The sequence below is a fragment of the Heptranchias perlo genome, chromosome 30 (assembly GCF_035084215.1).
Source record: "Heptranchias perlo isolate sHepPer1 chromosome 30, sHepPer1.hap1, whole genome shotgun sequence".
Lineage (NCBI taxonomy): Eukaryota > Metazoa > Chordata > Chondrichthyes > Hexanchiformes > Hexanchidae > Heptranchias > Heptranchias perlo.
In genome coordinates this window covers 2,140,743-2,168,068 of record NC_090354.1, presented here as the reverse complement: position 1 = coordinate 2,168,068, position 27,326 = coordinate 2,140,743, and the positions used below count along the sequence as shown (strand labels likewise).

The 27,326-nt window shown below is 54.4% G+C and overlaps 1 protein-coding gene across 1 annotated transcript in view; it reads left to right on the top strand.

Moving 5' to 3' along the window:
* LOC137300232 (catenin beta-1-like) overlaps positions 1–27,326 on the top strand; it is a 65,682-nt gene that overhangs the window by 36,445 nt on the left and 1,911 nt on the right. The window contains exons 2-14 of the mRNA XM_067969333.1: positions 6,111–6,317; positions 8,287–8,540; positions 9,169–9,407; positions 10,790–10,991; positions 11,978–12,122; positions 13,684–13,787; positions 15,633–15,971; positions 16,323–16,478; positions 16,851–16,970; positions 18,551–18,701; positions 19,248–19,369; positions 24,777–24,813; positions 25,236–25,420. Of these exons, the coding sequence (XP_067825434.1) occupies positions 6,122–6,317; positions 8,287–8,540; positions 9,169–9,407; positions 10,790–10,991; positions 11,978–12,122; positions 13,684–13,787; positions 15,633–15,971; positions 16,323–16,478; positions 16,851–16,970; positions 18,551–18,701; positions 19,248–19,369; positions 24,777–24,813; positions 25,236–25,396 (2,226 nt within the window). The 5' untranslated portion in view covers positions 6,111–6,121 and the 3' untranslated portion in view covers positions 25,397–25,420. The remainder of the gene's footprint in view (positions 1–6,110; positions 6,318–8,286; positions 8,541–9,168; positions 9,408–10,789; positions 10,992–11,977; positions 12,123–13,683; positions 13,788–15,632; positions 15,972–16,322; positions 16,479–16,850; positions 16,971–18,550; positions 18,702–19,247; positions 19,370–24,776; positions 24,814–25,235; positions 25,421–27,326) is intronic.

The following is a 27,326-nucleotide window of genomic DNA, read 5'->3' as shown; positions in this document are numbered from 1 at the left end:
TCAACAATGCCTGACCTCTGCCACTGTGGCGATTAGTGGGCAGAGAGAGGGGGGATGGGGGTTGCAATTGGCTTCACTGCCTCTGAGCTTTGGAGGGCAATAATAAGGCGCGGGCCCTCCGCCGGCGCGGGCCCTCCGCCGGCGCGGGCCCTCCGCCGGCGCGGGCGCTCCCTCGGCGCGGTGCTGAAGTCTCTGGAGTTTAAACCCGTGACCTTCTGACTCCGGTGAGAGTGCTCCCCACTGAGCCAAGGCTGAGATAAAGATGATCCGATCGATCGATCGATGTGCTCCCTATCCATTTGCACCGCCTCCCCCTCGCTCTTGTGAAATTCCTCTCTTGTCCCCCAAGGTAGGTTTGCTTTGCCTTTTGATTATCCATTGAATACTTTTGATCAATGGCAGCACATCAAGAGTCGAAATTATCAACTCTGAAAATTGGCCTGAGTCCCTTCTACGTTTTTGGGGGTCCCATGTTGCAGGCACTGGCCCTGTGTCGAGGGGCCCACCTTGTCCCAGAGTGCGCTGGCGGGGTTCTCACTGCCCAGCACAGGTTGCAGGGCATCACTGGCTCGCTCGCTCTGTGCACAAACAGTGCGGCTTGTGGTAGGAAGCTGTTAAGAGCTGTAGACTGAGAGAGAAAATGTACATTCCTGCCCAGGGCGTTTAGCAGCCAGTCAACAGCTGTGTACATCTGTACACACCAAAAACGTTGCTAGCAAATGCCCTGGAGAAGCACTTCAAACCAAGATTCAATTATTAAAATGAAACCAGACAATTATTTTCTCTCCTCTTCTCTTTCCCCCACCCACCCTCTGCTGGATCTGTTTATCTTTGGACTCTGGCTCGTGTTGGTGCTCAGAGAGTGTCTCTCTCCTGCTCCCAGTCTGAGGCTCTTTCATCCATTTGTTTTACTCTGGTTTAGCAATGTGGATGGGAAGCAGCAATCCTGCTGTGGAAATGTCACGTGTTTGAGTTATACCTCAGTGTATTCTCTTGCTGGCTGAAGGCTATTTTTGACATTTTTTTTATAGTGAATTGTGGCCTCTCTCACTCAAATGCACAGCAGGACATATTGAGGAAGAAAGTCTGAAGTTCCCTTTATGGAGCACCTTTCCTGTCCTCAAGACCTTCCAAAGCCACTGGATTACTTTTGAAGCATTGTCACTTTTATTTAGGCAACCAATTTGTACACAATAAGATTCCACAAAAAGCAATAAAATAAGTGAGCAGTTAATCTGTTTTGGTGTTAATTAAGGGGTGAATGTTAACCAAGGCTTCCCTGCTCTTCGAATGGTGCCATGGGATCTTTAACGTCTCATCCAAAAGACGGCACCGCCGACAGTGCAGCACTCCCTCAGTACTGCACTGGAGTGTCAGCCTGGATTATGTGCTCAAGTCTCTGGAGTGGGGCTTGAGCCCATGACTTTCTGACTCTGAGGCGAGAGTGCTGCCCCCTGAGCCTTTAACTGAGTGTTTAACTCTCGTGTCCTTTCGTGCTTCCTCTGACCCATCTCATAGGGGTGAGCCCATCGAACGATTTGGTCATGGTGCAATCGATGATGGTAATGGAGTGTACAGGTTGTAACTGAGGACAAATGGCTTAATAACGGATTTGACCAGCAGACCTATCCTCCCATAAATCACCCAGTCAATAACACTGAACTTCCCCTCTGCTGCTCTTGGGGAGTGTCTTGGTTTTCATTCATGCTCCTTTCTCCTGTGCTGACTGTAAGATACTTGGATTGCCTGATGTATGTACAGAATATTGACCTCCGTGCTACAGGTGATGGCATTCCTTGCGTCCTCTCTGCATACGGTGGCCAGAAAAGAACACGTTCCTGTCCGTTTCTGCAGGGACACCGATTGACCTGTTGGATGCGGTGGCTTTGAACCAGAAGCAAAAGGAGCTGAACTGTCTCCAGCACAGCTGGCTGAACGACTGCCCAGGGGTTGCACGTGGCCTGCAAATTCCTGGTCACTCTGCTTACTACAGCTCAGACCCGAAGTGGTGCTTTGGGAATGGATTTTCTGTGTTTAATTACATAAAATTAATTTTTGATTGAAGTCTAATAACGTAGCTTGAGGTAGCGGCTTTTATGTGCGTGCCTTGAATTGTGCGCTTTGTGTTGTAATTCTGTACGTATTGCATCAGGCTGCACAGTGTGAGACGGAATGGCCCACACAGTACGAGATTGGACACGCTAATCAGTAGAATCCTTTTTAAAGCGGCCTGGGATGGAGTTACAAAATTACGAATGTAATCAGAGTTCAGATTTCATAAACCACTGGTAATTTATATACATCTCAGCTTTTTATTGGGCTGCAGCATTGAGCTAATGGGACTGGACTCATTATCCGTTTATTTAAGTTCAAAAATGGTGGCTTGTTTCTTGTGGTCACTATGGAATCATTGAATGATACAATGCACAAGGAGGCCATTCGGTCCATCATGCCTGTACTGGCTCTCTGAAAGAGCTACCAATTAGTCCCGCTCCCCTGCTCTTTCCCCATATTCCTGCAAATTATATTGACCAATATTTGTGGATTTAGTAATCCAAAGTCTTGGACTAATTCAGGGAATTGTGAGTTCAAATCCCACCACGGCAGTTGGAGAATTTGAATTAATTTTTTTAAAAAGTGCCCATGAAGCTGTTGGATTGTCGTAAAACCCCATCTGGTTCACTAACGTCCTTTAGGGAAGAAAATCTGCCGTCCTTACCCGGTCTGGGCCTATATGTGACTCCAGTCCCACGGCAACAAGGTTGACTCTTATCTGTTCTCTGAAGTGGGTCTAGCAAGCCACTCGGCTGTATCAAACCGATGGGCAATAGATGCTGGGATGGGCAATAGATGCTGGGATGGGCAATAGATGCTGGGATGGGCAATAGATGCTGGGATGGGCAATAGATGCTGGGATGGGCAATAGATGCTGGTCTTGCCAGCGACGCCCACATCCCGAGAACAAGTGAAGAATGACCTTTATGGTGCTGCTGGAGTATTTTCAGGAAATTAGTGAATCATTTGTCTACGAGTTGCTCTGCTCCATTAATTCCAGTAAGGGCTCGGCGACATTTCAAGAACCTGATAAGGCACGACATAAATTCTAGTGTTTTAATTACAGGCCGCAGGACTGGGGTGTGGGTTAGAACCGGTTGTACGAATGTTTGTCTGTTGGCAGCTGTGTGAAGTCTGAAGGGTGTTTTCTAACTCTTGAGTGGCTGAGACCAATGATTTTATTTTTTGCTGGCTTGTTGTAAATATAGACCCCTCCCCCTTGAAGGGCTAAAAGGCTTACCTTCTGAGGACAGGTTGCATAGACTAGACTTGTATTCCTTTCAGTATAGAAGATTAAGGGGTGATCTAATTGAGATGTTTAAGATGATTAAAGGATTCGATAGGGTAGAGAGAGAGAAACTATTTCCTCTGGTGGGAGAGTCCAGAACAAGGGGGCATAACCTTAAAATTAGAGCCAGGCCGTTCAGGGGTGATGTCAGGAAGCATTTCTTCACACAAAGGGGAGTGGAAATCTGGAACTCTCTCCTCCAAAAAAGATGTTGGGGCTGAGCGTCAATTGAAAATTTCAAGACTGAGATCGATTGATTTTTGTTGGGTAAGGGTATCGAGGGATACGGAACCAAGGCGGGTAAATGGAGTTGAGATACAGATCAGCCATGATCTAATTGCATGGCGGAACAGGCTCGAGGGGCTGAATGGCCTCCTCCTGTTCCTATGTTTCCCCCAAGCTTGTGTTCTGAAGAGCAGTGCAGGTCATTGAGACAATGCGACTCGTCAATGGAGCGAGATAGGACATGGCTTTCACTGGCCTGCTTCGGTTTCAAACGCCGAGCAGAGGTTCAGTGCAGGAGGAAGAAAAATCGGACCGAGGTGGTTCTGCCCGGTGATTTTTGGCCAGCCGCTGGCACAGATCGGACCGAGGTGGTTCTGCCCGGTGATTTTTGGCCAGCCGCTGGCACAGATCGGGGGTTCCCAACTCTGGACGTTTCATCACAGGACCTCCCGCCTCCAAACCTCGTGCTCCCGCCATTGGTCGCCCGACGCTTCCATCGTCTCAGCGCACCACGTTCCCTCGACCAATCGGAAAGAATGTTCATCACCCAATTGCGTGATTCCTGGCTCTCAGCATTTCCCCCCCCCCCCACCATCTCCAATATATTTAGAAATGATAAACAAAAGCATTTAAAGAAAGTGGGGTGGAAAAAAAACACTTTTTAATACACTTCTGATTTTTCTCTCTGGGTTTTGCTCGCAGCAGTGTCTGGAGATTAGTCTTCAATTCCTGGAGACTCCAGGACAATCCTGGAGGGCTGGCAACCCCCTAGGCACAGAGGGCAATGATGTGAGGCATGTCTCCTGGCCTCTTGGCACAGCCGTGGGTCCTGGCTGCTCCTCCAGGCATCTGGGAGAAAATCACGCCCTTAATTGGAGGTGGGATGAAGTGTTGACCGCCGGCTTAAACCGCGCACATCTATTTGCTACACAGAACCTGTGGACGATGACCCCCCCCCCCCAAATGGGTCATCCTTAGCCGTGGCTCGGTGGGGAGCACTCTCGCCTCCGAGTTAGTAGGCCGTGGGTTCAAGCCCCACTCTTGAGCACAAAATCTAGGCTGACACTCCCAGTATCAGTACGGGGGGGGGGTCGCTGCGCCGTCGGAGGGGGCGGTACGGGGGGGGGTCGCTGCGCCGTCGGAGGGGCGGCCCGGGGGGGGGGGGGTCGCTGCGCCGTCGGAGGGGCGGCCCGGGGGGGGGTCGCTGCGCCGTCGGAGGGGCGGTACGGGGGGGGGGGGGGCGCTGCGCCGTCGGAGGGGCGGTACGGGGGGGGTCGCTGCGCCGTCGGAGGGGGCGGCACGGTGGGGGGGCTGCTCCGTCGGAGGGGCGGTACGGGGGGGGGGGTCGCTGCGCCGTCGGAGGGGCGGTACGGGGGGGGGGCTGCTCCGTCGGAGGGGCGGTACGCGGGGGGGCTGCTCCGTCGGAGGGGCGGTACGGGGGGGGGGGGCTGCTCCGTCGGAGGGGCGGTACGGGGGGGGGGGGGGCTGCTCCGTCGGAGGGGCGGTACGGGGGGGGGGGGGCTGCTCCGTCGGAGGGGGCGGTACGGGGGGGGGGGCTGCTCCGTCGGAGGGGGCGGTACGGGGGGGGGGGGCTGCTCCGTCGGAGGGGGCGGTACGGGGGGGGGGGGGCTGCTCCGTCGGAGGGGCGGTACGGGGGGGGGGGGGGCTGCTCCGTCGGAGGGGCGGTACGGGGGGGGGGGCTGCTCCGTCGGAGGGGCGGTACGGGGGGGGGGGGCTGCTCCGTCGGAGGGGGCGGTCTTTTGGATGAGACGTTAAACAGAGGCCCCCGTCTGCCCCCCTTAGGTGGACATAAAAGACCCCACAGCCACTATTTCAAAGAAGAGCAGGGGAGTTCGCCCCGATGTCCTGGCCAATATTTATCCCTCAATCAGATTAAAAGATTAATGCAGATTATCTGGTTGTTATCTCATCGCTGTTTCTGGGATCTTGCTGTGCGCAAATTGGCTGCTGCGTTTCCTACATCGCAACAGTGACTGCACTTCAAAAAGTACTTCATTGGCTGTGAAGTGCTTTGGGACGTCCTGTGGCCGTGAAAGGCGCTTTGTCAATGCAAAAATAATTTTTATCCATTTACTGAAGCCGTGTGATTCCACTGGTGTAATCTGTTCAGTCCCTCCATCTTCAGTTTATATATTAAAAAAAACCCAAACTTGGTGTCAGCGTACCTCCTGATATTTTTATAACCCGTTCCCCCCCCCCCCGACTCTCGGTCTCTGTATCCTGCCCTTTCCACAGGCCTCTCATTTAAAAAAATTTAAAGCTGGCCGTACTATACCTTTTTTACGGCTGGATTTGAGCCCTTTCAGTGGCGTGGGATTGCAGAGTCTCTCTGTTATTTGCAACTGTCGAGTGGGTGTGTGTGTGGAGTGTTTCAATTCTCGTTGTCATGGTCACCCGACTGCCGGATTTCTCTCCCAGCTGAAACTTGCTTTTGGTGAGAACTATCGTTGCTGACCACCAGTAGATTGACCCGGCCGCCAACACTAAAGGGTTTTATCTTTTTTGTTTGTTTTTTTTGTAGTAGTGTGAAAAATGGAGAGTTACGACTCTGAGGCCGCCAGCAAGGTAGCCCATTGGCAACAAAGCTACATCGACTCCGGCATCCACTCGGGCATGAACACCAACGCTCCCTCGCTAACTGGCAAAGGCATCCCTGAGGATGATGAAGCGTGGAGGCAGGGAAGATATACAGTCACCACCACCACCTACACAACAACCCAATTACCAGGTACCAGAGGGAATTTAAACTGCCTTCCTGTAAATAGGGGAGGGGGGGGAGGGATGAGAGCAAGAAGTTACTGTGATGGATTGATGGAACCCTGCTTTACAGAGGGAGGGATGGCTAATATTCTAACTTGATAATTTGGTTGGGGAGAGCGGTGACACACTGGCCCGTTGTAGTGTTTGGGCTGGTCATCTTGTGAGAAGCAGATCTGGGCTGTCTTACAGGGACTAGTGCAGGGTCTCAGGTGCCAACATTAGCTTTGTTGGTTGAACAATACAGATTTTCTGATTAGTGCAAATTCTCCGAAAACCCTGCTGCCCGTATCCTAACTCGCACCAAGTCTCGTTCACCCATCGCTCCTGTGCTCACTGACACCTACATTGGCTCCCGGTCCTGCAATGTCTCGATTTAAAAATTCTTATCCTCGTGTTCAAATCCCTCCGTGGCCTCTCCCCTTTTTATCCGTAACTTCCTCCAGCCCTACAACCCTCCTCCAACGCTGCGTTTATTTTGGCCTCTTGCAAACCTTCCACTTCCTTCGCTCCACTATTGTCGGCTGTGCATTCAGCCGTCTAGGCCCTAAGCTCTGGAATTCCTTCTCTAAACCTCTCCACCTCTCTCTCCTTTAAGACGCTGCTTAAAACCTACTTCTTTTGACCAAGCTTTTGGTCACCTGTCCTAATATCTCCTTATGTGATTCAGTGTCAGATTTTAGAACCATAGAAAAGATACAGCACAGAAGGGGGCCTTTTGGCCCATCGTGTCTGCGCCGGCTCGAAGAACAACCAGGTGCTCATTCTAATCCCACCTTCCAGCACCCGGTCCGTAGCCCTGTAGCTTACAACACTTTAGGTGCAGGTCCAGGTACTTTTTAAAAGAGTTGAGGGTCCCTGCCTCTACCACCAATTCGGGCAGCGAATTCCATACACCCACCACCCTCTGGGTAAAAAACGTTTTTCCTCATGTCCCCTCTAATCCTTCCACCAATCAGCTTAAATCTATGTCCTCTAGTTCTTGAACTCTCCGCCAGGGGAAACAGGTACTTCCTGTCTACTCTATCTGGGCCCCTCATAATTTTGTACACCTCAATCAAGTCACCCCTCAGCCTCCTCTACTCCAAGGAAAACAACCCCAGCCTATCCAATATCTTCTCGTAGCTGCAATTTTCAAGCCCTGGCAACATTCTTGTAAATCTTCTCTGCACTCTCTCCAGAGCAATTATGTCCTTCCTGTAATGTGGTGACCAGAACTGCGCACAATACTCCAGCTGTGGCCTTACCAGCGTTTTATACAGTTCCATCATTACATCCCTGCTTTTGTATTCTATATCTCGGCTAATAACGGAGAGCATTCCGTACGCCTTCTTCACAACCTTATCTACCTGTACTGCCACCTTCAGGGACCTGTGCACATGCACTCCAAGATCTCTCACTTCCTCTACTCCTCTCAATATATTCCCGTTTACTGCGTATTCCCTTTTACTGTTTGCCCTCCCTAAGTGCATTACCTCACACTTCTCCGGGTTGAACTCCATTTGCCACTTTTCCGCCCACTCCACCAACCCATTGATATCTTCTTGGAGTCTACAGCTATCCTCTTCACTATCAACTACACGGACAATTTTTGTGTTGTCTGCAAATTTGCCAATCATGCCCCCTACATTCAAGTCCAAATCATTAATATATACCACAAACAGCAAGGGACCCAACACTGAGCCCTGTGGCACACCACTGGAAACGGATTTCCATTCGCAAAGACATCCATCGACTTTTACCCTTTGTTTCCTGTTACTGAGCCAATTTTGGATCCTGTGAAGCGCCTTGGGACATTTTACTACATTAAAGGCGCTATATAAATGCAAGTTGTTGTTGAGGTTTGTAATTGGGGGAGAAATGTGGACTCTGTGTCCTGGGAGAGATGAGTCAGATTTTTGATTGCTCTGTAATGTAACCTGTTCTGTCCTCCTTTACAGAGATGGAAGAACAGCTGGCCTCTACCCGTGGGCAACGTGTGAGAGCTGCCATGTTCCCGGAAACCCTGGACAGTGGTACCCGCATCCTGTCCACCCAGGTGGATCTCAGTCAGGAGACAAACGTGCAGAAACTGTCTGAATCTTCCCAGATGCTGAAAGCCGCCATCGTGCAGCTCATCAATTACCAGGATGACGCGGAGCTTGCGACACGAGCAATTCCCGAGCTCACCAAACTGCTCAACGATGAAGATCAGGTAGAGTGTTTCACTGTGTCCATAGGAACAGGGCCATTCAGCCCCTCGAACCTGATCCACCATTCAATTAGGTCGTGGCTGATCTGTATCTTACCTCCATTTACCCACTTTGGTTCTGTAATCCTTAATATCCTTACCTAACACAAATTTATCATTCTCCATTTTAAAATTTTCAATTGACCTCCATCCTCAACAGCCTTTTGGGGGAAGGGGGGGGTTGGGGAGGGAGTGTTCCAGATTCCCACTCCCCTTTGTGTGAGGTGCTTCCTGACATCTCCCCTGAACGGCCTGGCTCTAATTTTAAGGTTATGCCCCCTTGTGCTGGACTCCCCCCAACAGAGGAAATAGTTTATCTCTATCTACCCAATCAAATCCTTTAATCATCTTGAACACCTCAATTAGATCACCCCTTAATCTTCTATACTCGAGGGAATACAAGCCCAGTCTGTGCAACCTGTCCTCGTAATTTAACCCTTTTAGCCCCGGTATCATTCTGGTGAATCTGCGCTGCCCCCCCACCCCCCCCCCCTCCAAGGCCAATATATCCTTCCTGAGGTGCGGTGCCCAGAACTGAACGCAGTAACTCCAAATTTTCATCCTTGTTTCTCCACTTTGTTGCATTGTGTAGGTTATAGTCAGCAAGGCGACCATGATAGTTAACCAGCTGTCGAAGAAAGATGCCTCGTGCCGTGCCCTGGAGCAGTCTCCCCAGATGGTTGCTGCGGTTGTCCGCACCATGCAAAACACCAGCGACATGGAAACCGCCCGCTGCGCGGCTGGCATTTTGCACAACTTTTCTCACCACCGTGACGGGATGCTCGCCCTCTTCAAATCGGGCGGGATCCCTGCGTTGGTCAGGATGTTGAGGTATGTTGGACATTTAGCCAGTAGCTGCCTTTTCCCGGTATGTGTGATGTCTGCGTGTTTCTCAGCCAGTGGAGGGACAGTGTGCTAATCGACTGCAGCAGGTAGATTTCTTACACTGCTCCTTTTAATCCAATCTCTCCTGATTATTCTACTGGGGTTCAGCCTCTAACGTGGATTGATCTTGATTTGAAATTTGGAGAAGTCTTGCGGTCTTATTTATTCAGTTGTCAATAATTCACTCAGCTCCAGTGACCTAGTGCACGGATCAGTTGGATTCTTGTTGTGTTTGAGGGTTTGTTCTCTTCACCTTTTACGTCCCTGGTCCTGTGACTTGCTCCAAGTGAAATGCTCATGTTCATCAGTCATCAGACCAGCTTGAGTTTTTATTGGTGTTCTGCAGTCAACGTACATCAACAACTTGCATTTATATAGCGCCTTTAACGTAGTAAAACGTCCCAAGGCGCTTCACAGGAGCGATTATCAAACAAAATCTGATTCCGAGCCACATAGAGAGATATTAAGACAGGTGACCAAAAGCTCGGTCAAAGAGGTAGGTTTTAAGGAGCATCTTAAAGGAGGAGAGAGAGGTTTAGGGAGGGAATTCCTTAGGGCCTAGGCAGCTGAAGGCACGGCCGCCAATGGTGCCTTGATTAAAATCGGGGATGCTCAAGAGGCCAGAAGTGGAGGAGCGCAGAGATGTTGGAGGGTTGTAGGGCTGGAGGAGATTACAGAGATAGGGAGGGGCGAGGCCATGGAGGGATTTGAAAACAATTCGAGGCGTTGCCAGGCCGGGAGCCAATGTAGGTGGGTGAGTACAGACTCCAGCGTTCTTGCTGATCGACTTCTGCAAGTGCTAGTTGCATGAGTCATGCCTTTCGGAATTGGGCACTACAGTGTCACATTGGACAGCAAAAGCCCGTTTACAGAATGCTTGAGGCTGTTGCTCAGTGTACTTAAAGGACAAACCCATATACAAACTGCAACTCACTCAGAATGTGTCCTCATCTTCAGAGCCCCTCCCTCCCATCCCCTCTTCCCACCCTTCCCCCCCTTGATGAGCTCATTTCAACATTTACGAGTAGGTGGTTGAAGGAAAAGGGGAATCAAAGGATACGGGAAGAGGGCGAGCAGTGGGATTGAGAGAATGTTCGTGGAGGATAAGCATCGATGCTGAATGACCTGTCTCTGAGCTGTGATTTCTATAATTCACAGTGGGTTGGTTTGTTGATACTCGCTGTCTAGGTTCACATATGAAGCATGGCCATTTGACGAGGTATCGGGGGGTTCCCTGGTACCCAAGGAACTGTACCCCAGAATCAGCAACTTTGGGAGAGGAGATGGGGAGGTTTCGGCGTTTACTGATGGACCTGTTTGTTTTCCAGCTCTCCTGTGGAGTCTATCCTGTTCTACGCCATTACCACTCTGCACAACCTGCTCCTGCACCAGGAGGGGGCAAAGATGGCTGTCCGGTTAGCCGATGGCCTGCAGAAGATGGTTCCTCTGTTGAAGAAGAGCAATGTCAAGTTCCTCGCCATCACCACGGACTGCCTGCAGCTCCTGGCTTATGGGAATCAGGAGAGCAAGGTGAGAGAGTTGGAGTGGCGGGGGCGAGGGGGGAGTGGCGGGGGCGAGGGGGGAGTGGAGGGGGGAGTGGCGGGGGCGAGGGGGGAGTGGCGGGGGCGAGGGGGGAGTGGCGGGGGCGAGGGGGGAGTGGCGGGGGCGAGGGGGGAGTGGCGGGGGCGAGGGGGGAGTGGGCCCCCTCCTGCTCGGTTGTACAGTTCTCGGTCCGATCTTGCCCAGGATGCAGCAGTGCCTGAGAGTAAAGATGAGCACCATCAAAGTGAACGACGGGTATTATATGATCTTATTTACCGAGGAAAGGAGGTGAAATACAAACGACTGTGGAACGAGGCGATTTGTCTCAAGCTTTTGTCCTGTGAAAATTCAGCCGGATCATTGAAAATGCAAACTGGAGTGCGCAGAATAAAAAGAGAGACTTGCACAACCTCAGGATGCTTCACAACCAATGAATTGCTTGTAACGTAGGAAACTCAGCAGCCAATTTGCGCACAGCAAGATCCCACAAACAGCAATGAGATAATGACCAGATAAACAGTTTTTTTTTAGTGATGTTGGTTGAGGGATAAATATTGGCCAAGACACCGGGGAGAACTCTCCTGCTCTCCTTCGAAATAGTGCCATGGGATCTTTCACCTTCACCTGAGGGGGGCAGACGGGGCCTCGGTTCACCAAAACACGGCGCAGCGCTCCCTCAGTACTGCGCTGGGAGTGTCAGCCTAGATTATGTGCTCAAGTCTCTGGAGTGGGACTTGAACCCGCAACCTTCTGATTCGGAGGCGAGAGTGTTACCCACTCAGCCATGGCTGACACGACAGTAGAGATCCCAGTGTATCGGGATGGGTGGACACTGGTACTGTGAATTAAAACATTGCATGTTATTTTGTCTTCATAATGGAGTGTCTTATCTTGGATTTGGAATATGGCTGTTAGTTAGTGGTTTGAGAAGTGAAAATCGGTAATCAGGGGTTGTTTTGTGTTTTGTTTCTTAGCTGATTATCCTGGCGAATGGAGGCCCTGCAGCCCTTGTTCAGATCATGGGGACATACAATTACGAGAAGTTGCTCTGGACTACAAGCCGTGTCCTTAAAGTCCTGTCTGTCTGTCCCAGCAACAAGCCTGCAATCGTGGAAGCTGGTAATCTGCAAGCCTCCGAAACTCATGCCTCCCCTCCTGTCCCACTTTCTGTCTTGGACGTTCTTTAACTCCTTATTCTGTTTAGTTCCCTGACTTGAGCTGACCGCTCCCAGGGACTCTGCTGAGCTGCCATGGGGTTGCCCACCCTCCTGGGTTGTCCTGGTCTGGAGTCTCCCCCGGAATTAAAGATTAATCTCCTGCAAACAACTCTGGAGTAAAATCATGGTGTTTTCTCTCCCCGTTTCGCACCGGCCTGACTCGTGACAAACGGCAGGGCCGCAGAATGCCCAGGTGGTTCTGGGGCATGGGCGCTCCATTAAAACCATGCAGTGGATAGGGGAATCTCTGGAGCACATTGTGGGTATAATAGCCGCCATCATTGACCAATGCCACGTGGATTGACACAGCTGGCGACCAATGGCAGGGTGGTTGGAGGTAGGCGGTCATACGTTGAAAACTCCCAGAGTTAGTGACCCTTTTCCAACTAACACCATGTGATTTCCCCCTTCTCCCTTCTCTTTCTCCCCCACCCCCCCCAACATCCATCCCTGGAGCCACCGACTCGGGCTAGAGGGGGTTCTATGGGCACTGGGTGCCCTCTGGTACCATGCCCAATCTGAGTGTCCGATTATTGGACCACTCCAGCCCAATTCTGTCATTGCTCAGCACCTCTCATGCCCACGCTGGGACCCCCAGATGATTTCCCTTGTTTACTTCTCGTGCCCACCTCGTCAAGTCCGGTCTGCGTGGCTCGGTGCTACACTGGGTGCACATCACCCCACTGAGCCAGGGGACCTGTCTTGATCCGTTTTCTTTCTAGGGGGAGACTGTCCGGCTGTCTCGGGCTGTCCAGTTGGGATGATGAGCTGAGCTGAGCTGCAGTGATGGGTGTTCGGGGGGCCAGTGTGATGCTGTTCTTTCGCACGGCATAATCGTCAATTGAGAGTCTGGCTCCCTACAGATTCCAGGACTATATGAAGGGGTTCGACAGGGTAGATGGAGAGAAGATGTTTCCACTTGTTGGACAATCCAAAACTAGGGGCCATAAATATAAGGATAGTCACTAATAAATCCAATAGGGAATTCAGGAGAAATTTCTTTACCCAGAGAGTGGTTAGAATGTGGAACTCGCTCCCGCATGGAGTAGCTGAGGTGAATAGTGTAGATACATTTAAGGGGAAGCTGGATAAATACATGAGGGAGAGAGGAATAGAAGGATATGCTGATGGGGTGAGATGAAGCAGGGAGGGAGGAGGCTCGTGTGGGGCATAAACACCGGCATAGACCATTTGGGCCGATTGGCCTGTTTCTGTGCTGTACGTTCTATGTCATCATCTCTCCCGTGTTGACATCCTCACGGATCCAGTCAGAGACTGCTAGTCGCACATTGCGGCTGGTTTCCATGGCTACGGAAGAGGAAAAGCTGCTTTGAATTAGGAGATATTTTGTTGGATCACTGAACAGGAATCTGGTTACATGTGCTGTGTAACTGATGCTGTCAGAGCTCCAAACCATGCACTCAAACCTGTTTCACTGAATAAGTTTCCGTTTTGTTGGACAGGTGGCATGCAGGCCCTGGGCTTTCACCTGGGCAGCACGAGCCCCAGGCTGGTTCAGAATTGTTTGTGGACCCTGAGAAACCTCTCTGACGCAGCAACGAAACAGGTGAGGCTCTCTGACTCCCAGGTACCACACCTGAGATAATCCAACATCACTGGTAAGGAAGGAAGGACTCTCGTTTATACAGCACCTTTCACAACCTCCGGATGTCCCAAAGCACTTTACAGCCAATGAAGTAATTTTTGAAGAGTAGTCACTGGTGTAACTTAGGGAATAGTAGCAGCCGATTTGCGCACAGCAAGGTCCCACAAAGAGCAATGTGATAATGACCAGGTAATCTGTTTTAAGGATAAATATTGGTCATGGGTCTGGGTCATTCCCCAGCTCCTCCTCTTAATGCCGTGGGATCTTTTACATCCACCCGAGAGGGCAGATGGAGCCTCGGTTTAACGTCTCATCCGTAAGACGGCACCTCCAAAAGTGCAGCACTCCCTCAGTGTCAGCCGAGATTTTGTACTCCGTCCCTGGAGTGTCCTTTTCCCCGTGACTTCTCAAATCTGGAAGCAGGATCCCATCCACTTGTCTCTTTTGAGATATTTAAACCATTGAAGTTTCCAGCACTGTAGGTGGCCATTTGGCCCATCATGTGTGTGCCAACTCTTTGATCGAGCAATTCGGAACTAATCCCGCTGCCCTACTTGCTCCCCATAGCCCTGTATCTTCCTCTGCTTCAAATATTTATTCAAATTTCTCCTAAAAGTTGCAATGGTCTCTGCCTCTGTGACAGAGCTTTCCATAGTCCAACCATCCTCTGTATCATGAAATTTCTCCTAACCCCTCTCCTCACTTTGTGAACCCTCGTGACCAACTCCCCCCAACCAGATGAAATTGTCTTTCCCTGTTCACTCTATCTAAACTCGTCATTTTAAAAACCTCTCTTAAATCTCCTCTTAGCCTTGTCTGCTCCAGTGGAAACAGTCCCAGTGTCTCAAGTTTCTCCTTGTAACTATAATTTCCCATCTCTGGCCTCATCCTGGTAAATCTACGTTCTACACTCTCCATGGCTTTAATATCCTTTCCATAATGGGTCCCAAAACTGCACAGTATTCAAACTGTGGTCTAACCAATGTTTTGTATAAATTATCATTCGGTCCTTGCTCTTGTAATCTATGCCCCTATTTATAAAACCCAAAATGCTTTTGGTCTGTTTTTGACTTTATCTCCCACTCCCACTCTCAGGAGATTCTATAATTGACCCCTGGGTATCTAGTTCATCCCCACCCGTCACTGTTTCTCCATTGAGTGTTCACTCCCGTTCCTTCTCCCCAAAATGAATTATCCGATCCATCGAGTGGATGGATCCCACTTCACCAGAAGGGATCGCCCAGCAGCAAATTGGTTTCAGTGTCATCAGCAATGGGGCATTGACGGAGGTGCAGCTGTCGAGTGATGGGTTGGCGGGGGGGGAAATAGTGGCGGTGGGGGGGGGGAGGAGGGAGGAGGGGCAGGGAGTGCATGGCATGCGGTGGGGGGGTGGTGGTAGTGGGGCCTCGGGGTGGAGGAGGGAGGGTTATGATGGACTTGGGGTGACGGGGCACCTGTTCACATCCGGGACCCCCCACACAGCAGGCTTTGTACCTCAGTCATGGTGGTTGAAATCGAATGTTTAGCTGAGGCCAGGAGAATTGGGAGCAACACTCCTGGGGAACGGCGCTCCCGTCCTTGACTCCGAGCAGGTGCACAATGAGGAGAGAAAGTGGAAATACCTCCTCTGCCTCCCGTGGGCCGGTGAACAGGAACCTCTCGTGGGCAGTGTGGAAACCTGTGCACGGCCTGGAGGAGCTAGGACACCAAATTATTTGGTGTTTTGCACGTGTGAGTGACTGGTAGAGCTGCTGTTGTAGGTGTGAGTTGTATAATCACTGATCCAATGTGTGTTCTTGCCCACAGGAGGGGCTGGAGCCGCTTCTCACCACCTTGGTCCAGCTCCTGGCTTCAGATGACATCAATGTGTTGACCTGTGCCACTGGTATCCTCTCTAACCTCACCTGCAACAATGCCAGGAACAAGATGGTGGTGTGCCAGGTGGATGGCATCGAGGCTTTGGTCCACACGGTACTGAGGGCGGGCGAGAAGGAGGACATCACTGAGCCGGCAGTCTGTGCCCTCCGGCATCTCACCAGCAGGCACCCCGAGGCCGAGATGGCCCAGAACAACGTGCGCGTCAATTACGGCATCGTTGCCGTGGTCAAACTCCTCAACCAGCCCTTCCACTGGCCACTGATCAAGGTGAAAGGTCGCTCGGTGTGACATTTAACTGCGCTCTCTGTTATAAATTGAATAGCCCGGTGGTGAAGGATGGAATACTGGAGCCTGGTCTTCAGTTGCTTCCAAGCCTTTATTCACAGCACTCCACATTACACCCACCACACCATAGATCAGCTCTCTTATAAATGGATGCAAGAGTTGTCAATGGATATGCACCATCTGAATACAATTAACACTAATTGATATAAATCACATCGATACAATTATCTCTCTCCCACCTGTCACTCACTGTCTGTCGCCTGTCTTCAGAATGATGTAATTTGTACCGATTTAATTTGTTCCGTGCTTTCTCTTTCCTCTCTCCGCCCCCAGGCTACAGTTGGACTTGTCCGTAACTTGGCGTTGTGCCCCGCTAATCACACTCCTCTCCGAGAGAGCGGTGTCATTCCCCGACTAGTCCAGCTCCTGGTGAAAGCTCATCAGGACACACACCGACAAGCGTCTGGAGGTGGACAACAGCAATACATGGTACGTAGGTAAATGGGTCTAAGCACCCTGGATTTCCCCTACCCTGTGTGCCTCACCTTAAGCACCTCACCTGTTGTATTTAAAATTTTAAATTGTGCCAAGGCGTCTATGCGGTGAGATTGGTCTCGACTGTGATGCCTCCATTGGTTGAATAGCCGACCGTCTAGGCTCCCGCTTTAAAATGGCCCCTTTGGGTGCGATTGTGGGAAGCCGCTGGTGTCTGTAGAACTGTTACCTCAGTGACAGCCGGCACCTTTGGGGCAGGGGGAAAGAGTATTGAAATAACTAAACTACAGTGAAAAGCACCTTATGTACTCTGTGGACGCCTGTGATTGGCAGAATCTGTACTGACCTGTGACCTGATTCCCCCAGGACGGAGTGCGAATGGACGAGATTGTGGAAGGCTGCACTGGCGCACTGCACATTCTCGCCCGCGATCACATCAACCAGGCTAACATCACTCAGCTCAACACAATCCCACTCTTCGTCCAGGTAAGCGGCCCGTGTGTTAAAACTGAGACCCCTGTCTTTCCTTGCACCCCCTCCTCAATCTATACATCCAGACGGGTTGTGAAAAATGTCTGGAAGAAAGAACTTGCCTTTTGATTGAGCCTTTCACGACCTCGGGATGTCCCGAAACGCTTTACAGCCAATGAAGTACTTTTGAAGTGTAGTCAGGGGCAACACATTTCTCACTGCCTCGATGTGACAATCACCCAATTCTGCATTATGTAATTATATAAAAATTAAAATACAACTCCATAGAAGGAGAATTTAATGGACATCCCTTATCAATAACTTTAGATTTCCTTACTTAACAAGCTCTTTTTTCATAGGCAGGTACAACTCTCCAATTTTGTTATCTTGTCGATAGTTTCACCCTTGTTCTATATAATTGCTATTCTACCGAGAAGCTTAGAATTAAAGTTTTAATCTTTGATTCAGTACCGTTCCATACCAGTCAATCTCCTGCTTGTACAGAAACCCCAATTAAAAGATGATATATACCCAGATGTTTTCCTTTGCAGAACTAATTGTTTCTCCTCACTGATTCAATGGCAAGTCTTTAATTAAACCTCATTACTTCACCCTGAAACTGACCATTGATGCAGGGTCAGCCCTGGTTCAATAGCCCAGTTGACCATTGATGCAGGGTCAGCCCTGGTTCAATAGCCCAGTAGTACTTTACATTGACTTAAACCTCCCTGCTTAACAGGCAAAGGTTAAAAGAACATAAGAAATAGGAGCAGGAGTAGGCCATATGGCCCCTGGAGTCTGCTCCACCATTCAGTAAGATCATAAGCTGATCTTCGACCTCAACTCAACTTTCCCGCCCTATCCCTTGATTCCCTTAGTGTCCAAAAATCTATTGATCTCAGTCTTGAATATACTCAACGACTGAGCATCCACAGCCCTCTGGGGTGGAGAATTCCAAAGATTCACAACCCTCTGAGTGAAGAAATTCCTCCTCATCTCAGTCCTAAATGGCCGACCCCTTATCCTGAGACTATGCCCCCTAGTTCTAGACTCTCCAGCCAGGGGAAACACCCTCTCAGCATCTACCCTGTCGAGCCCCCTCAGAATCTTATGTTTTAATGAGATCACCTCTCATTCTTCTAAACTCCATAGTGTAGGCCCATTCTACTCAATCTCTCCTCATAGGACAACCCTCTCATCCCAGGAAACAATCTAGTGAACCTTCGTTGCGCTGCCCCTTCCTTAGATAAGGAGACCAAAACTGTACACAGTACTCCAGGTGTGGTCTCAGCAAAGCCCTGTACAATTGCAGCAAGACTTCCTTACTCTTGTACTCCAACCCCCTTGCAATAAAGGCTAACCTAACATTTGCCTTCCTAATTGCTTGCTAAAAAGTTAACATTACTACAATATAAAGAGACCTTAATGATAGTATAACATTAGTAGACTTCAGGACGGTCTGATTAACCCTTTCCTATTGTCCATCATAAAAGGGAATAAAATTGTATCTTTGACGATGTTAAAACACAATAAGGAAGTTTTAGATTTTGTTCTGACGTATTCTGGTAACCGTCCTGTGCGTTCTTGTTCCCCAGCTCCTGTACTCTCCCGTTGAAAACATCCAGCGTGTCGCAGCTGGGGTCCTGTGTGAACTTGCACAGGATCGGGAAGCAGCGGAGGAGATAGACCGTGAGGGAGCCACAGCTCCTCTCACTGAGATGTTGCACTCCATGAACGAAGGAATCGGTAAGTGATGGTGCAGGGCATGCTCTGTGTGAGCCCCAGGGTGTGAAGGTGGTGCTGTTTGAGAGGTCTCGGCCAGGGCCAGCCGGGGGTGGGAGGGGGGTGGGTGGGCTACAATTGACCACAGTACCTGTTCTGCGGGAAAAAAAAATTCAGCCCGGGCTCCTCCTACCGCTGATCAGCTGGAAAGTGCAGGTCACATGACCGGAGGGTCAGGCTGCCCCCTGTGTGACCAGGAAATGCCGGGGTCATACAGGATAGACTGTGTCTTAATGAGGGTCCCACCTGAACCCTCAACACTTCGATAAGTCCATGAGAGAGAAAGGAATAGAAGGATATGTTGATAGGTTGAGGTGAAAGTAGGGCGGGAGGAGGCTCATGTGGAGCATAAACACCGGCACAGACCATTGGGGCCGAATGGCCTGTTTCTGTGCTTGCATTCTATGTAATTCTATCAACCAGTGACCTCCCCTCGCTCGTGCTGTGGTTTCTGATTGCCCCTCGCCAATGCTAGTCAGGTGACTGTTGCCCCTTCTCTCTACTCCATAGCCACCTACGCTGCTGCAGTGCTGTTCCGGATATCCGAAGACAAGCCTCAGGATTACCGCAAGCGGCTGTCAGTTGAGTTGACCAGCACCCTCTTCAGGAACGACCCAGAGGCCTGGGAGGCGGTATGTACACCCCCCCCCTCGGTGATCCCGCAAGATTGAAGCCCATGGGATTAAAGGGTCCAGTGGCTGCGTGGATACGAAATTGGCTGAGACAGAAAGCAGAGAGTAGTGGTGAATGGTTATTTTTCAGACTCTATGCAGGGGGTCGGTGTTGGGACCACTGCTCTTTTTGATATATATTAATGATCTGGACTTGGATATACAGGGTGTAATTTCATCGTTTGCAGATGACACGAAACTTGGAAATGTAGTAAACAGTGACGAGGATAGTAACAGATTTCAGGAGGACCGAGACAGACTGGTGAAATGGGCAGATACATGGCAGATAAAATTTAATGCAGAACAGTGTGAAGTGGTTCATGTTGGTAGGAAGAATGAGGAGAGGCAATATAAACTAAATGGTACAATTTTAAAGGGGGTGCACGTACACAAATCTTTTGAAGGTGGCAGGACAAATTGATAAAGCTGTTAAAAAGCATATGGGATCCTAGGCTTTATAAACAGAGGCATAGAGTACAAAAGCAAGGAAGTTATGCTAAACCTTTAGAAAACACTGGTTAGGCCTCAGCTGGAGCATTATGTTCAATTTAGGAAGGACGTCAAGGCCTTAGAGAGGGCGGCAGAAGAGATTTACTAGAATGGTACCAGGGATGAGGGTCTTCAGTTATGTGGAGAGACTGGAGAAGCTGGGATTGTTCTCCTCAGAGCAGAGAAGGTTAAGAAGAGATTTAATAGAGGTGCTCAAAATTATGAGGGGTTTAGAAAGAGTAAATAAGGAGAAACTGTTTCCAGTGGCAGGAGGGTTGGTAACCAGAGGACACAGATTTAAGATAATTGGCAAAAGAGCCAGAGGGGAGATGAGGAGAAATTTTTTTTTACGCAGCGAGTTGTTCTGATCTGGAATGCGCTGCCTGAAAGGGCGGTGGAAGCAGATTCAATAATAACTTTCAAAAGGGAATTGGATAAATACTTGAAAAGGAGAAATTTGCAGGGCTCTGGGGAAAGGGCAGGGGAGTGGGACTAATTGGACAGCTCTTTCAAAGAGCCGGCACAGGCACGATGGGCTGAATGGCCTCCTCCTGTGCTGCATGATCCCAAGATATTTTGTTTCTCTTCTTGAAGCCACTGACTCTGGGTGGTCGCTGCCCTCGGAGTGCCCAGCCCGGCTGCCCATTCCTCCTGTATGAGCCGAGTTGGTGAGTGTTGTCGGAGGAGGGACAGGGCTCCAGGCAGTCCCGAGCCCGAGCCCGAGCCCGAGCCCGAGCCCGAGCCCGAGCCCGATCCGCACAGATCTCAGCAGCAGTCAGTAGCGATCACTCCTGCTCTTTGCCTCACTGCCCCGTCACAGCACCTCCCCTGGCTGAGATCGGCTAACTCCTCACCGACTGAGACTTGGTCCTGGGGCGTTAGTGTTGTGGTGGGGAGGTGTGTGTACTGCCCGAGAGGAGAAACCTGTCTGGCAACACGTTACTAATCGAACTCGCTCATTTGAAAGAAAGAAAGACTTGCGTTTAAATAGCGCCTTTCATGACCTCAGGACTTCACAGCCAATGAAGTACTTTTTGAAGTGTAGTCACTGTTGTAATGTAGGAAACGTGGCAGCCAATTTGTGCACAGCAAGATCCCACAAACAGCAATGTGATAATCACCAGATCATCTGTTTGTGATGTTGGTTGAGGGATAAATATTGACAGGACACCGGGGAGAACTCCTGTGCTCTTCGAAATAGTGGTCATGGGATCTTTTACGTCCACCTGAGAGGGCAAACGAGGCCTTGGTTTGACGTCTCATCCAAAAGATCGCCCCTGCGACGGCGCGGCGCTCCCCCCCCCCCCGTGCCCGGCCCCTGCGACGGCGCGGCGCCCCCCCCCCCCCCCGTGCCCGGCCCCTGCGACGGCGCGGCGCCCCCCCCCCCCCCGTGCCCGGCCCCTGCGACGGCGCGGCGCCCCCCCCCCGTGCCCGGCCCCTGCGACGGCGCGGCGCCCCCCCCCGTGCCCGGCCCCTGCGACGGCGCGGCGCTCCCCCCGTGCCCGGCCCCTGCGACGGCGCGGCGCTCCCCCCGTGCCCGGCCCCTGCGACGGCGCGGCGCTCCCCCCGTGCCCGGCCCCTGCGACGGCGCGGCGCTCCCCCCGTGCCCGGCCCCTGCGACGGCGCGGCGCTCCCCCCGTGCCCGGCCCCTGCGACGGCGCGGCGCTCCCCCCGTGCCCGGCCCATGCGACGGCGCGGCGCTCCCCCCGTGCCCGGCCCATGCGACGGCGCGGCGCTCCCCCCGTGCCCGGCCCCTGCGACGGCGCGGCGCTCCCCCCCGTGCCCGGCCCCTGCGACGGCGCGGCGCCCCCCCCCCCCCCCCCCGTGCCCGGCCCCTGCGACGGCGCGGCGCCCCCCCCCCCCCCGTGCCCGGCCCCTGCGACGGCGCGGCGCCCCCCCCCGTGCCCGGCCCCTGCGACGGCGCGGCGCTCCCCCCGTGCCCGGCCCCTGCGACGGCGCGGCGCTCCCCCCGTGCCCGGCCCCTGCGACGGCGCGGCGCTCCCCCCCGTGCCCGGCCCCTGCGACGGCGCGGCGCTCCCCCCGTGCCCGGCCCCTGCGACGGCGCGGCGCCCCCCCCGTGCCCGGCCCCTGCGACGGCGCGGCGCCCCCCCCGTGCCCGGCCCCTGCGACGGCGCGGCGCCCCCCCCGTGCCCGGCCCCTGCGACGGCGCGGCGCCCCCCCCGTGCCCGGCCCCTGCGACGGCGCGGCGCCCCCCCCCGTGCCCGGCCCCTGCGACGGCGCGGCGCCCCCCCCGTGCCCGGCCCCTGCGACGGCGCGGCGCCCCCCCCCGTGCCCGGCCCCTGCGACGGCGCGGCGCCCCCCCCGTGCCCGGCCCCTGCGACGGCGCGGCGCCCCCCCCCGTGCCCGGCCCCTGCGACGGCGCGGCGCCCCCCCCCGTGCCCGGCCCCTGCGACGGCGCGGCGCCCCCCCCGTGCCCGGCCCCTGCGACGGCGCGGCGCCCCCCCCCGTGCCCGGCCCCTGCGACGGCGCGGCGCCCCCCCCGTGCCCGGCCCCTGCGACGGCGCGGCGCCCCCCCCGTGCCCGGCCCCTGCGACGGCGCGGCGCCCCCCCCGTGCCCGGCCCCTGCGACGGCGCGGCGCCCCCCCCCGTGCCCGGCCCCTGCGACGGCGCGGCGCCCCCCCCCGTGCCCGGCCCCTGCGACGGCGCGGCGCCCCCCCCCGTGCCCGGCCCCTGCGACGGCGCGGCGCCCCCCCCGTGCCCGGCCCCTGCGACGGCGCGGCGCCCCCCCCCGTGCCCGGCCCCTGCGACGGCGCGGCGCCCCCCCCCGTGCCCGGCCCCTGCGACGGCGCGGCGCCCCCCCCCGTGCCCGGCCCCTGCGACGGCGCGGCGCCCCCCCCCGTGCCCGGCCCCTGCGACGGCGCGGCGCCCCCCCCCGTGCCCGGCCCCTGCGACGGCGCGGCGCCCCCCCCCGTGCCCGGCCCCTGCGACGGCGCGGCGCCCCCCCCGTGCCCGGCCCCTGCGACGGCGCGGCGCCCCCCCCCGTGCCCGGCCCCTGCGACGGCGCGGCGCCCCCCCCGTGCCCGGCCCCTGCGACGGCGCGGCGCCCCCCCCGTGCCCGGCCCCTGCGACGGCGCGGCGCCCCCCCCCGTGCCCGGCCCCTGCGACGGCGCGGCGCCCCCCCCCGTGCCCGGCCCCTGCGACGGCGCGGCGCCCCCCCCCGTGCCCGGCCCCTGCGACGGCGCGGCGCCCCCCCCGTGCCCGGCCCCTGCGACGGCGCGGCGCCCCCCCCCGTGCCCGGCCCCTGCGACGGCGCGGCGCCCCCCCCCGTGCCCGGCCCCTGCGACGGCGCGGCGCCCCCCCCCGTGCCCGGCCCCTGCGACGGCGCGGCGCCCCCCCCCGTGCCCGGCCCCTGCGACGGCGCGGCGCCCCCCCCCGTGCCCGGCCCCTGCGACGGCGCGGCGCCCCCCCCCGTGCCCGGCCCCTGCGACGGCGCGGCGCCCCCCCCGTGCCCGGCCCCTGCGACGGCGCGGCGCCCCCCCCGTGCCCGGCCCCTGCGACGGCGCGGCGCCCCCCCCGTGCCCGGCCCCTGCGACGGCGCGGCGCCCCCCCCCGTGCCCGGCCCCTGCGACGGCGCGGCGCCCCCCCCGTGCCCGGCCCCTGCGACGGCGCGGCGCCCCCCCCGTGCCCGGCCCCTGCGACGGCGCGGCGCCCCCCCCGTGCCCGGCCCCTGCGACGGCGCGGCGCCCCCCCCGTGCCCGGCCCCTGCGACGGCGCGGCGCTCCCCCCCCGTGCCCGGCCCCTGCGACGGCGCGGCGCTCCCCCCCCGTGCCCGGCCCCTGCGACGGCGCGGCGCTCCCCCCCCCGTGCCCGGCCCCTGCGACGGCGCGGCGCTCCCCCCCCCGTGCCCGGCCCCTGCGACGGCGCGGCGCTCCCCCCCCGTGCCCGGCCCCTGCGACGGCGCGGCGCTCCCCCCCCGTGCCCGGCCCCTGCGACGGCGCGGCGCTCCCCCCCCGTGCCCGGCCCCTGCGACGGCGCGGCGCTCCCCCCCCCGTGCCCGGCCCCTGCGACGGCGCGGCGCTCCCCCCCCGTGCCCGGCCCCTGCGACGGCGCGGCGCTCCCCCCCCGTGCCCGGCCCCTGCGACGGCGCGGCGCTCCCCCCCCGTGCCCGGCCCCTGCGACGGCGCGGCGCTCCCCCCCCGTGCCCGGCCCCTGCGACGGCGCGGCGCTCCCCCCGTGCCCGGCCCCTGCGACGGCGCGGCGCTCCCCCCGTGCCGCACTGGGAGTGTCAGCCTGGATTTTGTGCTCAAGTCTCTGGAGTGGGACTTGAACCCATGATTTTCTGACTCGGGCGAGAGGGCTACCCGCTGAGCCACAGCTGACATTTGATGGACAGTAACTTCTCTCGGACAGTTTCTAACTGAGATCCTGCTGTGTAATGAGTTGAGCTTTCTGGGAGTGGGGGAGTGCGTTCTGAAGAGGGACAATGCATGTTCTGACACGCCTGCTTGTAACTGGATAAAAGAGGGATATTTTGAGTTAACCTCCCTCCGTAGGATCATAATGGAGTTTTGTCCACTCTCCAAGCTTGTTCCAAATCAGCACCATTGCTGTGAGGCAGCTTCGAGCAACTGGCTGCTGGCAGTGGGTGGTGAGAGCCCTTGATCTCTCCTCGATGGCAGGTGGGTCAGGTGTCTCGCAATCCTGGGACTCTTCATTTCTGCTGGGATTGAAGTTGGTGCCTGGAGATTGACCCAGCGTGGCTCGGAGCAAGCTGTCCGGTCAGTTTTGTTTGAAAACTCTTGTGTGGTGCCGAGGAGTTAACGGAATGCCAGAGCAGAGCTGGCTCAGGCACACTGATGGGGGGGAGGGCGCACTCTTATTGAGCTTCATCTAACACTTGCTCTTTATCCACCCCTAGGCTGAGCGTTTGATGGCTGCAGATTTTTACCACGAGGGTAAGTGTGAGGAGAGAAAATACATCAACTACAGCCAGCATTGTTTGAAGAATCTTGCTTATGTCCCAAAATTCCTGATTCCCAATAGAAGTACTGTAGGAAAAGTGTGTCTGTGTGAATATATAATATGTCTGTCTGTCATGCATATATCGATAGTGAGCTATATGTGTATGGTTGTGTGTATATATGTGTGTGGTTGTATGTGTGCGCATGTATGTGTGGTTGTGTACGTGTGTGTGTAATATGTCTCAGTTTTTGGACTGACGTTTGGTAAATGATGCAGTGATATGGATGGGGTGTACACACACGGGTATGCACACACTTGGTTTGACTCTGTTAGCAGTGATGTATTCTGATTTGTTTGCACTTTTTATCGCAAACCTAAATTGAAAAGCGTTTTGTTTTTCTGTCTGCTGAGATAGAGTCCAACATTCCTTATCCGGTGGCCAATTATGGCAATCCGGAGGGTGAGCTGGATCAGGAGCAGGATCTGCTGCGTATTGCGGACGTGGATATGTTGTACCCAATGGACGGACATTGTGGGTTAATGCCGGAAGAGGAAGGGGGCACGTATCCAGCCTAGGCTTCTCGTGCACCATTCCATAAGGTACGAATGGGTCCTGGTGGAGTTCTGGCAGTTTTGCAAAATGTCAAACCTCTACTTTGGCACTGAGTTGTCCGTGTTCAGGGGAGTGGGACTAATTGGGTAGCTCTTTCAAAGAGCAGGCACAATGGGCTGAATGGCCCCTTCTGTGCTCTATCACCCCATGATTCTATGTTCTACCTGGTATGTATGAGGGAGATGCTCGGGGTGGGCGTGTTGATGGGTGGCAGACGTTTCTGTACCTTTGTGTTAAGAACAGGTAACGTGCAGTTGGGAAAAGTCAAGCTGAGGAAGGGACTGTTCTATTGTCTTTGGCCAGAAGGCTTCAACATCCAAACCACAACCAATGGGCCAGATTCAGCCCTCAGCCCTGCCAATTTGCTTCATTAAAAGCCCAAGTAACTCAGCCCCATTTGTACTTGTATTTCTTACTGGCTGGTTTGCCTTTTTGAATTTTGTGGGCCTGGAGGTTTGGGAAGGGCTGTTCCTAGACTGTTGTCTCATTGGCCGATAAATCCCAACTCAAAACACAAAGATCTGTTGGTATCAGCAACATGGGATATCTGCAAATTAACGGGAACAGGGATTTCAACATTATGTCCCTCAAAGCTCCGTGCTGTGCACCCAAGCAACCACAAGGCAGAAGGCTTGGACACTCTTGGCATATGGGAGGTCCCAGGAGCATGTGGCCCTCCTGAACACCCACTGAGGACTAAACATTGCTCCAAGCCAATGATCCATGAGACCTCCTGCCCAACCTGATCTCCATGCTAAGGAATAACTTCAGCCCTTTCAGATCTGTGCAGGGGCCATGACGTCTGGTGTCAGATTACAACCATGACCTTTGAGTGTGTAAATTTTATGTTTCAATAATAAAGTTTACAAACTTCTGTTGGGTCCTGTGTGGGGCCAGAACTGGTGTTTCCTAAATTCAAGTCTTTTCAGTTTGAGCTTTGATTAAATTCCTTCCTCTTCACCCATGGCTGGGAATGACATTGAGAGGTAATTAAGAACAGGCTGATCACCAGAAGGAAAGCCTTGCATTTATATAGCGCCTTTCCTGATCTCCGAACGTCCCAAAGCGTTTCACAGCCAATTAAGTACTTTTTAAATGTATTCACTGTTGTAATGTAGGAAACGTGGCAGCCAATTTGCACACAGCAAGGTCCCACAAACAGCAATGTGATAAGGACCAGATAATCTTTTTTAATGATGTTGGTTGAGGGATAAATATTGGCCCCAGGACACCGGGGAGAACTCCCCCTGCTCTTCTTCGAAATAGTGCAGGGGATCTTTTATGCCCACCTGAGAGGGCAGACAGGGCCTCGGTTTAACGTCTCATCCGAAAGACGGCACCTCCGACAATGCAGCACTCCCTCAGTACTGCACTGGGAGTGTCGGCCTGGATTATGTGCTCAAATCTCTGGACTTGAACCCACGACCTTCTGACTCGGGTGAGAGGGCTACCACTGTGCCACAGCTGACACTCTAAACCAACACTCTTTACTTTTGGAGACCAGCTCTTTTCTTCTGCTCCCCTGTTCTGTGCTGAGTCAAGGGGTGCTACAGTTTGCCTCTAAGCCCCGGGCTTGGGGAAGGAGAAACCGGCCTGGGTTCCTGCTCTCCCATCGCTGTGTAGTAATTTTTTGCAATGTTAACATCGATGCTGCATGAGGACAGGATTGGTTGTGGCTGTGATGCTCTCCACAGTCAAATAGCCTGCTGAAATTCGCTGGGCTCACGTGGAGAGCATCCGGTTGGGTGAGACACCAATGGGTGTTGGTGCCCCCCTTTTCCTCCCCCGCCCAAGAACCTGTACCCGAGAAAGTGTCATAGAATCATAGAAATGTTACAGCACAGAAGGAGGCCATTTGGCCCATCGAGTCCATGCTGGCTCTTTGCACAAGCA